General features: G+C 44.9%; 1 protein-coding gene across 1 annotated transcript in view; it reads left to right on the top strand.

Annotated features, from left to right (window-relative positions):
* VPS35 (VPS35 retromer complex component) overlaps positions 1-13723 on the top strand; it is a 196661-nt gene that overhangs the window by 90860 nt on the left and 92078 nt on the right. The window contains exons 8-9 of the mRNA XM_029608455.1: positions 4670-4779; positions 12695-12791. Of these exons, the coding sequence (XP_029464315.1) occupies positions 4670-4779; positions 12695-12791 (207 nt within the window). The remainder of the gene's footprint in view (positions 1-4669; positions 4780-12694; positions 12792-13723) is intronic.

The raw sequence follows: 13723 nt of genomic DNA, 5'->3' as shown, positions 1-13723 counted from the left end.
GGGTCAGTGAGCTTCAGGCTCTTGTTACATACACACTATACACTAGGTTCTTTCACGATCGTGTGGTTTTGTGTACGCATCCAAAGTTTCTGCCCAAGGTTGTTACTGATTTTCATATCAATCAGTCCATCGTTTTACCCACTTTCTCTTCGAGGTCTCATTCCCACCCGGAGGAAAGGGGTTTTCATACCTTGGACTGTAAAAGGGCCTTTGTTTTCTACCTCAATTGCACTGCTGGCCACAGGCAGCCCACCCAGTTCTTTGTGTCCTTTGATTCCACCCGACTGGGAGTGGCGGTGGGTAAACAGACCTTGTCGAACTGGCTGGCGGATTGCATTGCCTTCTGCTATGCACGGGCAGGCCTTCCGCTCTCCAGCAGAGTAAAGACCCACTATGTGCGGGCTATGGCAAGGTCTGTGGCACATTTGCATGCAATCCCCATGGTCGAGATCTGCCGGGCCGCACCCTGGAGTTCTCTTCACATGTTTGCGGCTCATTATTGCTTGGATAAAGATGGACGTCAGGATAGTGCATTTGGTCAATCTGCCCTGCGCAACCTGTTCCAGGCTTGAAACCAACTCTTTGTGCCTTTGTGGTAACCAGACAGTCCCCTGCTGTTCCACAGCACCGCAGTTGTGTTGTGCCCGTTGGCACCTTGTTTGGTTGCTATTGGTCTCTCCTATTCGCAGGGACAGTCTGTAGCTTGGTATTCGCCCACATATGAAGACTACCATCCTGCTTTTCCTAGGAGAAAAGGCAGTTGCTTATCTGTAACAGGTGTTCTCCTAGGACAGCAGGATGTTAGTCCTCAGGAATCCCCACGGAGTTGGGTTCTCCTTTTGGTTTGTTATTTTATTTTTCGCTCGTATTTTTCATCTATATTACGAGACTGAAGGGGACCTCTCGTAGATGCGCGGATAGCAGCATGCTGAACATGCTCAGGGTGCTGGTCAAAGCTTCTAGAAATTTTGACCGTGCTGGGCTCCATCCTGCTATCCTAGGAGAACACCTGTTACAGGGAAGCAACTGCGCTTTCTATCGATAAGCAGGCTGAATTAGCCATTTCATGTGGGTGTCATTATCTGGTGGCACTGAATGGACTTGTCTCTCTAAGCTAGTAGAGCCTTAAGCTCTTCTGAGCATGTGTGGGAGTTCCTCTTGAGCCTCTTCAGTAAATTGCTTTGTCTGAGCTGAAGCATGGACTTGATCTTTCATCTCTTCACTATTTGTAGGGATTTTACCCTTTAATTTTTCTTGCTTTGCTGCTTTAGCAGCTCCCATCAGCAATTTTAAGTGCAACTCAAAAAAAAAATCAACCAACTTGACAAGAACCACTGGTAAGGAGGATTCTAGAAGTCATGTCTGGCAAAAAGGCTGGAACTCTCTCTGGCTTCAAGAGCTGTGTCTATAGACATATAACGCCCTTGACAGATGGCCACCAGCTCTGCTACCATTGCCTGGGACTTGACCATAACTAGCCCATACTGCCCCCACGCTGGTTGCATGTCACAGTGCACCCAGTGTTCCAGAACTGCTAAAATTGAAGGCCTCCATTGGTCTGACATGATCTTCTCCCAGCGGTGGGCGAAGCCTAATAGCCTGCTGCCAACCAAGGTATCTGTGTCCAGGGTACAGTCAACTGACCTTCGCTCCCTCGCTGCCAGTCAAAAACCCGTGGCCGGGGCTGGCTGGGACACCGACAGACATCGTGGGAAGGCCTGAGACACAGGACGCAGACATCATGTGGGTCCATAATGGACATAGTCCACAGACATTTGGGGCATGTCCTAAAACCGGTCGCCATTGAAAAAAGTGGACCCGTTTATCGAAGAAAAAAAGTTTTCTTATCGTAACCTGTGTTTTCTGTAGATACAAGATGCCTGCCCCCCCTTCCTGGAGAGTTGATTATCTGGCTAGTTAGCTCTGTAACTGACTGAAGAGATTCTTGAGACAACAACTGTGCTCAAACTCCCGCACAAGCTCAGTAGAGCTCCAAACTGTACTACTTTGGAGAGACAAGTCTGGTGTCTCTCCCCCCCCCCCCCCCCAACATAAGTGCTGGTGCCAGGCCAGCGGCTCTGCCTGCCCAACATCATTGCCGGCATTTCTAAAGAGCGGCTGCAATGTTGCTGGATCAAAGAGCGGGCAGCGGGGGAACATGCCGCGAGCGCTCCCTTCGCCCCATCAGCACAGGAAGCAGCTTTTTTTTTTTTTTTTTAATTTATATTTATTAATGCTTTTAAACAAACTTAAACAGCAATGTCCGCTTGTCATAGATTAGGTATTAGTGAAATATTACAGGTAATAACATAGTTGTATAATTTATATAATACGGCAATAATTCTTGCAAGAAAAAAAGAAAAAAGAAAAAGAAAGAAAAAGAAGAAAATATTATACATTATACATTCCGTATCATATTGTCCTTATACAACCAAATTAAAGAGGCAAAACCCCCGTTATAAAGAAATTGGGGATCCAAGACAGAAATAAAATGAGCAAATTTAGTAGAAAACATAAGCAAGAAAACTCAGTAGGTTACATAGTGCTTTCTAAATCCCTTGATAAGGTTTCCGTGATAGGTAATTTTGCATCAATAAATTTTCGTAATTCAAGCGGTTCTAAAAACACAAACCTATCATTTTGATACTTGATTACACATTTACATGGATAGTATAGCATAATCTGTGCCCCGAGGTTTTTTGCCTCTTGGCTCAGTTGAAGAAATTTCTTCCTACATGATTGTGTAGACTTCGTTATGTCGGGATATGTCCATATTTTTTGACCAAGAAATAGCTTACTCCTATTTCTAAGGGACAGTTTCAAAATCTTGTCCCTGTCTATAGCATTTACAAACTTTACACACAGAGTCCCATGATGTTCGATTTGTTCAGTCATGCTTTGTTCTAAAAAAGCTGTAATATTTAATTCCTGTTGTTGCTGTGCACTACTTTTGTCTTGAACTTCACTTTCTGATTTCCCTTGAACAACAAGGAAAATCTTTGCAATTGCTGGTATCTCCTCAGAGGTTAGCATCAACACTTCCGTCAAATATTTTTTATATAATTCATAAGATGATATTAACTTCACGCTTGGGAAGTTAAAAACTCTCAAATTATTATATCTGGCTTGATTTTTCCAGTACTTCAATTCTTCGTGCGTGGAAGCAGCTCTTATATTTTCAGACTTAGACTACTGCAACTCACTTTTACTAGGCCTCCCATCAAGTGTAATAAAAACACTACAGTTACTTCAAAATCCATCTGCAAGACTCTTACTGGGGACAAGGAAATTTGAGCACAGACTCCTTCGCTGATTGCTCCTCACTGGCTTCCTGTACAATCCAGAGTTCATTATAAAGTGCTGTCCCTAATTTTCAATATCAACAATATTGATCCATGCTTGCTAGGAGTGACACTTTGACCCTACACACTAAAGAGAGACCTAAGATCACAAAACAAAGGACTTCTAATGGTACCCTCCACTCAGAATACACACGTAGCGTAAATAAGAAACCAAATGTTTTCAATAGTAGGCCCCAAGCTGTGGAACTCATTTATGGAGCCATTATGCCAGATCACGCTTAAGAACATAAGAACATGCCATACTGGGTAAGAGCAAGGGTCCATCAAGCCCAGCATCCTATTTCCAACAGAGGCCAAACCAGGCCACAAGAACCTGGCAATTACCCAAACACTAAGAAGACCCCATGCTGCTGATGCAGTTAATAGCAGTGGCTATTCCCTAAGTAAACTTGATTAATAATCAACTTTAGATTTTTTATTTTTTAAAACCGCATCAGCAAGCCTGTCGGCGTACTTTACTGTAAGTTACAGCCGCCCGGACCTTTCAATCATTTGCAGTTGTGAGGGAACATCAAAGTGTTTCAAAAGCCAATTTTGTTCAGCCAAAAAAGGCAAATTGTCTGTATACAAGAACAGTATTAAGATGTAGTGGACCTGACAACGGCCGGTGTTTTGCAAGCACAAGTTGCTTCTTCAGGAGTCACTACGGAAGATCATTTTGGTGTATTTGATATGCAGGATTGATTCTAGCTCCTTGTGCTGTTTGTGTTTGTCAGAATGAAAGAAACCAGGATTCAAATCTCACTTTTCCTGTTAACGCTCCTTATGATCTTGAGCACATAATTTTACCTCCTGTTGACTCAGGTAGCCACTTAGACTGTAAGGTCTTTGGGACAAGGACTTACTGTATCTGAATTACCAATAATGCTGTGAACCGCCTTCAGCATTATTTGGAAAGGCAGGCCAAAAAATATTAAATTGAGTAGTTACAGTAGTGTGTTTACAGTAATATAGCTTGAGCATTTGGAGATTGTGATAACTTTTTAAAGGACCTAAATAAAAGGCACTAGAGTATATTAGCTTCCACGATTTCAAAGGTCCCTTTTTTTTAGCTAGAACAGATCTGAAGAAGGGATCTTTGAAATTGTGGAAGCTCATGTAGTCCACGTTTCATTTAAGTCCTTGATTAGGTTATCACGGCTTTCGAATGTTTGCTAGGTTCCATATAGCTGCTAGAATTGTACCAGTTTAATAATTGCAAAGGCAAACTGTTAAATACTATATCCAGACTCTTATTGTGAAATACAGATTAATGCTATTGAATTCTGCATCCTTGAGTGTAATGCGATCACAATTGTGTTTCTAAGGTATTCCCAGATGAGTTTCACCTTCAGACGCTAAACCCTTTCCTGCGGGCTTGTGCAGAGTTACACCAAAATGTGAATGTGAAAAATATAATCATTGCTTTAATTGATAGGTGAGTGGTGGTGAGATATTTACTTATATCTCTTTTCTAAGCCTTTATGGTATATGAGGAAGAAGGGACTGGCACATACAATTTTTTTTTTTATATGACGTACTTTGTAACTAGTCATTTTTGGATGTGTGGAATAGCTAAAGGGGAGGGCACAGTGCTTCATACAGACATCTGGAAACCATTCATTTTTTACGTCTGTGTGTAATGTTTCTTATTGCAGCAATGATCCTTGATGCTGGCAGTCTTCCTCTCACAATGATCATCTGAGAGGCCCAAATGGGTAATCTGATCCAAAATGGCCAATTTTTGTTTTAGTTCAGATAACCTAAAATAAATGAGCATTCCCTATGAAAACCCCCTGAAATTTTTTGGATCCATCCATTTCAGGAAATAATGCCCACTATGAGCAAAGTGTACGTTATTTTCCATGGAGGAAAAAAACTCAGAGCCCTCACCACTAACTCAGGCTGCGGCCTTCCTAGTTGGGCTGACCCGAGTCTAGCTGGGGCCTCCCCAGGCTTCTCTGACACCCCCTCCACCCCCCCCCCCCAAAACCAGAAATCTGCCCTGCTGGAATTATTTTTAAGGTGGTGCCAGCTGATCCTGAGACCGGCACCAAGTGTGATGTCAAAATGGTGCCAGTCTCAAGGCTGGCCAGCGCCATTTTCTTGTACAGGCATACAAGAAAATGGCACCAACTGGTGCCTTTAAAAAAAAAAAAGAATTCCAGCAGGGCAGGAGTAAGTGGATATCATTTCTGCTCATATAAAGAGTACTGGGTGGCTTGGAAGGTCCCTGGCCCCAGATGATTTCTGGGAAAGGGATTGTGGGGGATCAGATGAGCCCAGAGAGGCCCTGGCTGAGCTTGGCTCTGCTCAGCCCAACCGTGTAGGTCCAGGTTGATTTCTGGGGAGTTGGGAGGGAATATCAAAGAGACTTGGGGAGAACCCAGGAATAGTGATAGATGCCCTGGAGAGGCCCTTTTAGATTAATTTTTGGTTTGGGATTTTTTTTTTTTTTAATTTAGTGTTTTTGTTTTAGCAACTGAACCAAAATAAACATCTTAAATTAAACAAAAGCACCTCAAAGTGAACTGAAATGAAAAGAATGTTGGCTGCACAGACCTTTTGACCAATCTATTAGTTAAATTTGATTCTCTGAGGACAAGAAGGATGGTTGTCCTCACACAGTGAGGATGGAGTCCCGATGTGGAAAATTTATGTCAAAGTTTCTAGAACTTGTCCGGTTTTTGCCGATGCCCTCAGTGCCCGAGGACCATGTCTATCACTGATCCTCCTGAGGTATGTATCCTCATCCTGGGGGCATCGCCTGATGTTCAAAGTTGCTGCTTATGCACCCAGATGACCCCGAAGTGACGCCTGCTTTGACTTGACAAGATGGATCAGCTGTTTGGCTTGAGGAAGTCTGAGCCATGGACCTTGGAGCCGCACCAATGGACACCGTGCCGTTTACATTGGGACCATCGGTTCTGTCAATGCCGTTGGTGGATAGGGGCGCACTGGATACCAACCATTGTTGATCTCCTCCATGCTGAGGATATCGGGTTCTTCATCTTCGGCCTCGGCACTGGGGAAAGACCGGGCTGAGTATCGAGGGAAGCCTAAGAAGTATTGGCACCCGTCTATGCATGGTGTTTGGAATGGGGATGCACTGGCTTTTGCGGTATTGCCCCCGAAGTGACCCTGTGGCGAGGAGAGCCCATTCTCTATCAGTGTCGGGGGTCTGCGATGGTCCCCACTGGTCCTGGTGCCAGTCGCCGATTTGCCTCGCAGGTCCGAAGAAGATCTGGTCATCCCTCTTTCCTCCTTCCTCCCAGTCAATGTTGGCATCGGCAACGTTTGAGGAAGAGCTAGATTGTTGGTCCAGCTGGCGGTAGATCGGGCATTGCAGTGCATCGGGCCTGTGGCACCTACCTCTGCTGGAGAAGCTCAACATTCTGATTGGTGCATTATCGATCCAGCTGGCGTCTGTTCCTGGGACAGCACCAGTATCAAGGTCTCCCCCTACCGATACGTGGTCATTGCCATTCCTCCAAGGAGGAAACTCCACCTAGGCTGGCAGAGATGCAGAGGTCTGTAGCCCCCATCCAGTTCTACTGGTACCTGCACCTCTGGACGAAGGCCGAGATCCTAGGGCCCCATCCCTATGACCCCTGAGGGGAAGATCCAACTGAGTCCTCCTCCGAAAACTCTGATGGTCTCCCATCAGACCCTTCTCCCCCAGATGAGCGAAGGAAGTCCCTGCCTGTGGACTTGACCTTTGCAGGGTTTATGAGGGTGATGGCAGAGACTAGCCCAGTTCAACTTTTGAATGATGAGGATACCGGGCACAAAATGCTTGAGATCCTCCAGTTCATATTGCTTCCTAAGGAGATCATGGCAGTCCCGGTACACAGGATCTTTAAGGAGGTGCTACTGAGGATGTGGGAATACCCCGTTACAGTGCCTTCTGTTAAGGAGTCAGACGGGGGTCCAACTCATCCTGAGACTGACGGATTCGATAAATGTCAGTCGAATCCGCCCTCAAAGGCTAAGCACTCTCTGACTCACTCCTTGGCATCCTTGGGGAAAGGATCCAGAGCGATGGATGCTCTTGGGAGAAAGGTGTTCCAGGGTGCCATGCTTATTGCCTACATTGCTGCCTACAGCTCTACATGAGCCTGTACTGTTGGGACATCTGAAAGCAGGTGCAGGAGGTGGCTGAGCACTGCCTCAACAGCAGCAAGACACCCTCATGACGCTAGTGCATAAGGGTCTGGAGTGCGGGAAGCATGAGGTCTGTGAGACCTACGATGTTTTCGAGATGGCATCAAGAATCTCTGCAGCAGCAGTTGGCGCCCACAGAATGGCATGGCTGCAGGCCTCTGATCTCCGACCAGAGGTACAGAATGACTTGCTAAATGCAGTGGAGAGAATATCTTTGGAGATAGAATGAGGGATGCTGTGGCCCAACTCTGGGATTACCATGAAACCCTCCAACAATTATCCACCAGTACTGTGGACCTGTCTCCTCATCCAGGAGACAGTCAAGACTGGGGCCAAGGAAATCTTTCTTTTGCCAGAGGAAGTACTGTTCTTCATCTCCTCACTTCCGTCAACGCTATCAGGGCCCCTGCGACCATCCCAGGCAACAGAGAAGCCCCAGCAGGCTCCTCAGTCAACTCTGGGGACAGGGTTTTGACTTGGCCGCAGGGAGCGTAAGTTAGTCACCTGCACCGGGGCCATGGTTCCTCTGGTCGGGAATAGGCTGCAGTTCTTTGTGAACCAGTGGCCCTGTGTAACCTTGGACCAGTGGGTTTTGTCAATTGTCCGCCAAGGGTACTAATTAAATCTATTGGGTGTCCCGCCAAATTGCCCTCTATGCCCATATTGGGGGCCAGAAGCACATCAGGAGATACTACAAGCAGAGCTCTCCTCCCTCTTAGCAGCCAGAGCGGTCGAGACCGTACCACCAGGGCAAAGAGGATGGTGTTTCAACTCCTGGTACTTCCTGATTCCAAAGAGAACAGGACGACTCCATCCCATCCTCGACTTGAGGGTCTTGTACAAGATTTTAAAAAAGAGAAAAGGTTACTTATATAATGAAAAAATTTCGGGAGGCCGGTTGCCATGTTTTGTATGTTGTTATTGATGTTTTTTATGCCACCCAATAAACTGCTTTGAAAAAAAAAAAATAAAGAGAAAAGTTCAAGATGGTTTACTTAGACACCTTGATCCCCTTTTGCATAAAAGGGACTGTCTATGCTCCCTCGACCTAAAGGACGCATGCACTCATATTGAGATCTTTCCCAGTCCAAGGAAGTATCTCCGATTTCTCATGGGAACACAGCACTTCCAGTACTGGCTATTGCTGTTTGGACTCGCAAAATGCCTGGCCATGATGATTACAGACCGCTGCAGACTTGGAAGTGCATGTCTTGCTGTGTCTGGATAATTGGCTGGTCAAGAGCATGTCTCGGGCAGGGGCTGTTGGGTCCATGCACTTAACCGTTTGGTTGCTGGTGTCATTAGGGTTCGTTCTCAACTACCCAAAGTCTCATCTCAGCCAGTCACCTCAGTTGGACTTCATAGGAGCCCTACTAGACATGGCTCAGGTCAAAGCCTTTTTGCCTTTCCAGAAGACTGTTGCTGTGGCATCCATTGCTGCAGAGATTCTAGAGAGCCAACAGGTGTCAGCCTGGCACATGTTGACACTGTTGGGCCAAATGGCCACAACCGTACATGTTACTGCCTTGGCATGTTTTACACATGCTCAGAGCCCAGTGGACCCTGAGGTCATAGTGGTGTTATGTCACTTAGAGCCTCCAGGATTGCATCTGAGTCACCCTGTCTTTCTGGGACTCATTGTCCTGCTGGCAGGCACTTTCCAGGCTGGAACAGGGGATCTAGTTTCGGAGTCTCCCCACTCAAATTATCCTAACCACGGATGCATCTATTCTGGGGTTGGGAGCTCATGTAGATGGACTCAGTACCCAGGGTCTTTGGTCTGCTTAGGAACGTTCTTGTCAAATCGACTTTCTGGAGCTTTGGGTGATCAGGTACGTGCTATGGGCTTTCAGAGAGAAGCTGTCCACCAAAATTGTTCTGATTCTGACCGACAACTAGGTTGCCATGAGATATGTCTCAAGCAGGGAGGCACGGGATCGTACCTCCTGTGTTAGGAAGCTTTTCACATCTGGTCATGGGATGGTCCTCAGGGCATGTACCTAGCTGGGATGGAAAACATGGAGCAGATAGGCTGAATCTATTCTTCAGACCCCACAAGTAGTCTCTGGCCCAGAGGATAGCAAATAGAATATTCTGCCTCCAAGGGAGCCTGGATATAGATCTGTTCACGTCCCCCTGCAAGAGAAAGGTGCCTCAGTTCTGCTCCCTACACAAGACAGATGGCAAACCAACCTTGGACGCCCTTTCCCATCATTGGCGCAAGGGTCTTCTGTATGTGTATTCTCCAATTTCCTTAGTGGTGAAGATTTTCTGGAAGATTCACGAGGATAAAGAGACTATGATTCTCATAGTCCCTCATTGGCTGAGACAGGTCTGGTTTCCACTCCTTGGGGAGTTGTCCATCTGGAGATGAATAGTCTGGGGACTTCCCCAGATCTCATCACGCAAGACCAAGGCAGCCTGCAGCATCCCAATCTCCAGGACCTGTCACTCACAGCCTGGATGTTGAAAGATTAATCCTGCAGCCATTTGATCTTTCAGTGGATGTGTCTTGGGTCCTGGTGGCTTCTAGAAAGCCTTCAACTAGAAAGTCCCATGGACTGAAGTGGAGGGGGTTTTCCATGTGGTGTGAGCAGAAGGCCCTAGATCCTTTCTCCTGCCCCACACAAAAACTGCTCAGTTACTCTCTACACCTATCTGAGGCTGGCTTAAAAACCAACTTCGTTAGTTCATCTTAATGCAATTGGTGCATATCACCACGTTGCAGATGGTACGCCTATCTCTGTACAGCCTATAGTACGTTTCATGTGGGACCTGCTTCAATTGAAGCCTCTTCTAAGGCGTCCCGCTGTGCCTTGAGACCTCAATGTGATGTTAGCTCAACTGATGAAAGTTCCTTTTGAGCTGCTGTGCATCTGTGACCTGAAGTGCCTGACCTGGAAGGTCATATTTTTGGTGGCAGTCACTTAGCATGCAGGGTCAGTGAGCTCCAAGCCTTAGAGACTTATCCACCTTATACTATCACGATAGGGTGCATATGCAAGACCACCCTAAGTTCTTGCTAAGGTGGTGATGGATTTCCATATTAACCAGTCAATTATTCTGCCAATATTTTTTCTCGAGCCCCATTTGCACCAAGGTGAACGAGCACTGCACAGTTTGGACTGTAAGTGAGCCTTAGCCTTCTATCTGGAGCGGACAGAAGCCCATAGACAGTCCACCCAAATATTTGTTTTGAGAAGAATAGGTTGTGCGTTAACTGTTGCCAAACAGACACTATCCAATTGGCTAGCAGATTGCATCTCCTTTTGTTATTCGCAGGTGGTCAAACATCTTGGGGGTCATGTCAAGGCTTATTCTGTCAGAGCCATGGCACAGTGTTAGTGGCCCACTTGCAAGCAGTTCCTGTGGAGGAGATCTGCAAGGCTGCAATGTGGAGTTCTCTCCACACATTCACACCACATTACTGTCTGGATAGAGATGGCCGACGTGACAATAGGTTTGGCCAGTTTCCTTTGGAACTTGTTTGACGTGTAGAACCCAACTCCCAACCTAGGGCTCATTGTTTGGGTTCAGGCTGTCTCTCCCCTCTGTTACCAACAGCATCGGTAAGTGTTGTGCTCGTTGGCAGCTGGCTAGGTGTCTGGTCCCCTTTGTGTGTTGGGGAGTAGCCTATAGCTAGGTAAGCAGAGTTGCTTACCTGAAGCAGGTGTTCTCAGAGGTCAGCAGGATGTTAGTCCTCACGAAACTCGCCTTCCATCCCGCGGAGTTGGGTTTCTCTTATTTTTTATTTTAATCATAATTCTGTTACGAGACTGAAGAGGGACCCTGCGTTGACGTGTGCTATAGGGCATGCTGGGCATGCTCGGTGTGCCTAGTCAAAGTTCTAGAACCTTTGACATAAGTTTTCCACATCAGGGCTTCATCTGATGTCACCCATGTGTGAAGACTAAAATCCTGCTGTCCTTGGAGAACACTTGTTGCAGGTAAGCAACGCCGCTTTACTTGCTGTAACATTGCAGCCCAGAGCAAGTTTCAAATACATATAATTACCAAAATGAATTATATGTTGTCAAAACTTTGACAAAAAATAAAAACAAAATCCTCCCCATAGTTAATCCCTCAATAAATCTATCCTTTTGCTCTTCCATGGCTGATTTGTGAAGCAACTTAATATTCTCCCTCTTTTTTGAAATGTAGATTTTGTTGTTGACTATGGATTCATGGTTACAGTATTGACCTCCCCATTGCTCATATAGAATAGTTTGTAAATACAGCATAAATTCTGCTGCTTTTTTTAACTCTTGCATATGGGCAGTCGTATTTTACAGCCGGGTATACCCACTGCAAACTTTTTTTTATTCTAGCTGTGTTTTTGAGCCTTATGCAAAAATGACTTTGTGTATATGCCCGAAGCAGTTAAACGGTTAAAAGAAAATAAATAAATAAAATGTTAAAAATAAACCTGATCAGAGGTGGTTGTCTGACAGTAATTCATAAAAATTAGCACGTACAGTACAGCTGTGAATTTTTTTCCCCCAACAAGATGATACAGATAAAATTATATCACATATTTAAACTCTTTGCTTGATTTATGCTTCCAATCTGTTTGTGCTAAAATAAGAATAGAAGAATAGTGGGGTTTTTTGTGGGGATTTTTTTAACCTGGCAGCTTTTTCTTTCTTTTGGACTTCCAGTTCAAAAAGTATGATTTGTTTAATCTTATACAGTTCTATGGATTTTTTGTGATGCTGAACGCCACCTGGAGCCTTTTATGGGATGGGGGATATAAAAATTTAACTAAAATCAGAACCTGCTCTTACTGTGGTTATGATGCTATTAGCCTTCATGCATAACTGCCTGGGGTTTTCCCCGTTTTTAACTCCTTCCCATCTAGCTCAGCCATCGCAGCAACAAGCATGTAGTTGTATGGCATGGATTCTAGTTCCCTTTGAAATCAGGTGCTGCAAGTGCACTTTTAACCAGCTACTAGATGTTGCCCGATGACTGAGATGATTCCCTCCTGCCCTCACCCTCCATGAATATTGCAAATGCTGCCTCCAAGGAACATAAAGTTGGGATCAGGAATCAAACTTGACTTCCTCATGACAGTGTGCACCACTGGACAGACCATGGATTTCAAAGCTTCTTGAGTGCATCCCCTGCTTTGTTTTATGGCTGCGGTAACATGAAGTAAAAAAAATTCTGACTTTTCTCTTGGTTTACAGGTTAGCTTTATTTGCACATCGTGAGGATGGACCTGGAATCCCAGGGGATATTAAGCTGTTTGACATTTTTTCACAGCAGGTAGCTACAGTAATACAGGTAAGCTGTCTGCTTCAAACATCATCTCTGGGGACACATGTGCACACCCACCAAGTAAATGGAGCTATCTGGCTATAGCATTCATATCTGTGAAATACTACAGGGTGTGTGATACGGTGTTATGAAAAAGTTTGTGGATTCCAAATATAATGGGAATTGCACGTTCTTATATATATTTTTTTCATTTAAACCATTCTTCTCTTAGGCAATAAAAAGGATATGTATTAAACAATTCTGTTTCTTGAGACACAATGTACAAATTATTAATAGTGAGACTAATTCAAAATTGGTGTGTATGAAATCATAAGTGAATGTCTAGTTTCCATACACAATTGGCTAATTTGAATAAAGCGCTTAAATAATTGGGTAACGAGTAAACCCCCTGCAGAATGTTTGGACATCCTGTTCTGCATAAAGGTCCAAAAGGGTTAGAGTTTGGTCTTCACCATAAAAGTCAGTGGGAATTCATCATGCCACAATAAAAAAAAAAGTTTCAAGAGACCTACAAAAAAGAATAGTTGCTGCTTATCTGTCTGGACAGGGTTACAAGATCATTTCTTAACATTTGGGGCTTCATACAAATGGAAAAAGCTGAAGACTACAGTGACTCTACCCATAAGTGCTTGTCCTGTCAGGATCACCCCAAGAGCAAACCAGAATATCTAAAGATTTTTAGAGAACCCCAGACTGACATCTTACAACCCCCTCCCCCCCCCCCCCCCCCCCCCCCCCGCAGGCTTCTCTTGCTGTGGCTGTTGTGAGGTTTTATGTGACAACAGTCAGCAAAAAACTGAATGGGAATGATGTTCATGGGGAAAAAAGCTAGGAGAAACCATAGCTCTCTAAAAAGAATATTACTGGAATATTATTATGACAGATGAGTCAAAAATGTGAACTTTTTGAGCACAATAAGCATTTTGTTTGAAAACCAA

The sequence above is a fragment of the Rhinatrema bivittatum genome, chromosome 7 (assembly GCF_901001135.1).
Source record: "Rhinatrema bivittatum chromosome 7, aRhiBiv1.1, whole genome shotgun sequence".
Taxonomy (NCBI): domain Eukaryota; kingdom Metazoa; phylum Chordata; class Amphibia; order Gymnophiona; family Rhinatrematidae; genus Rhinatrema; species Rhinatrema bivittatum.
This window is presented reverse-complemented; position numbering and strand designations above follow the sequence as displayed.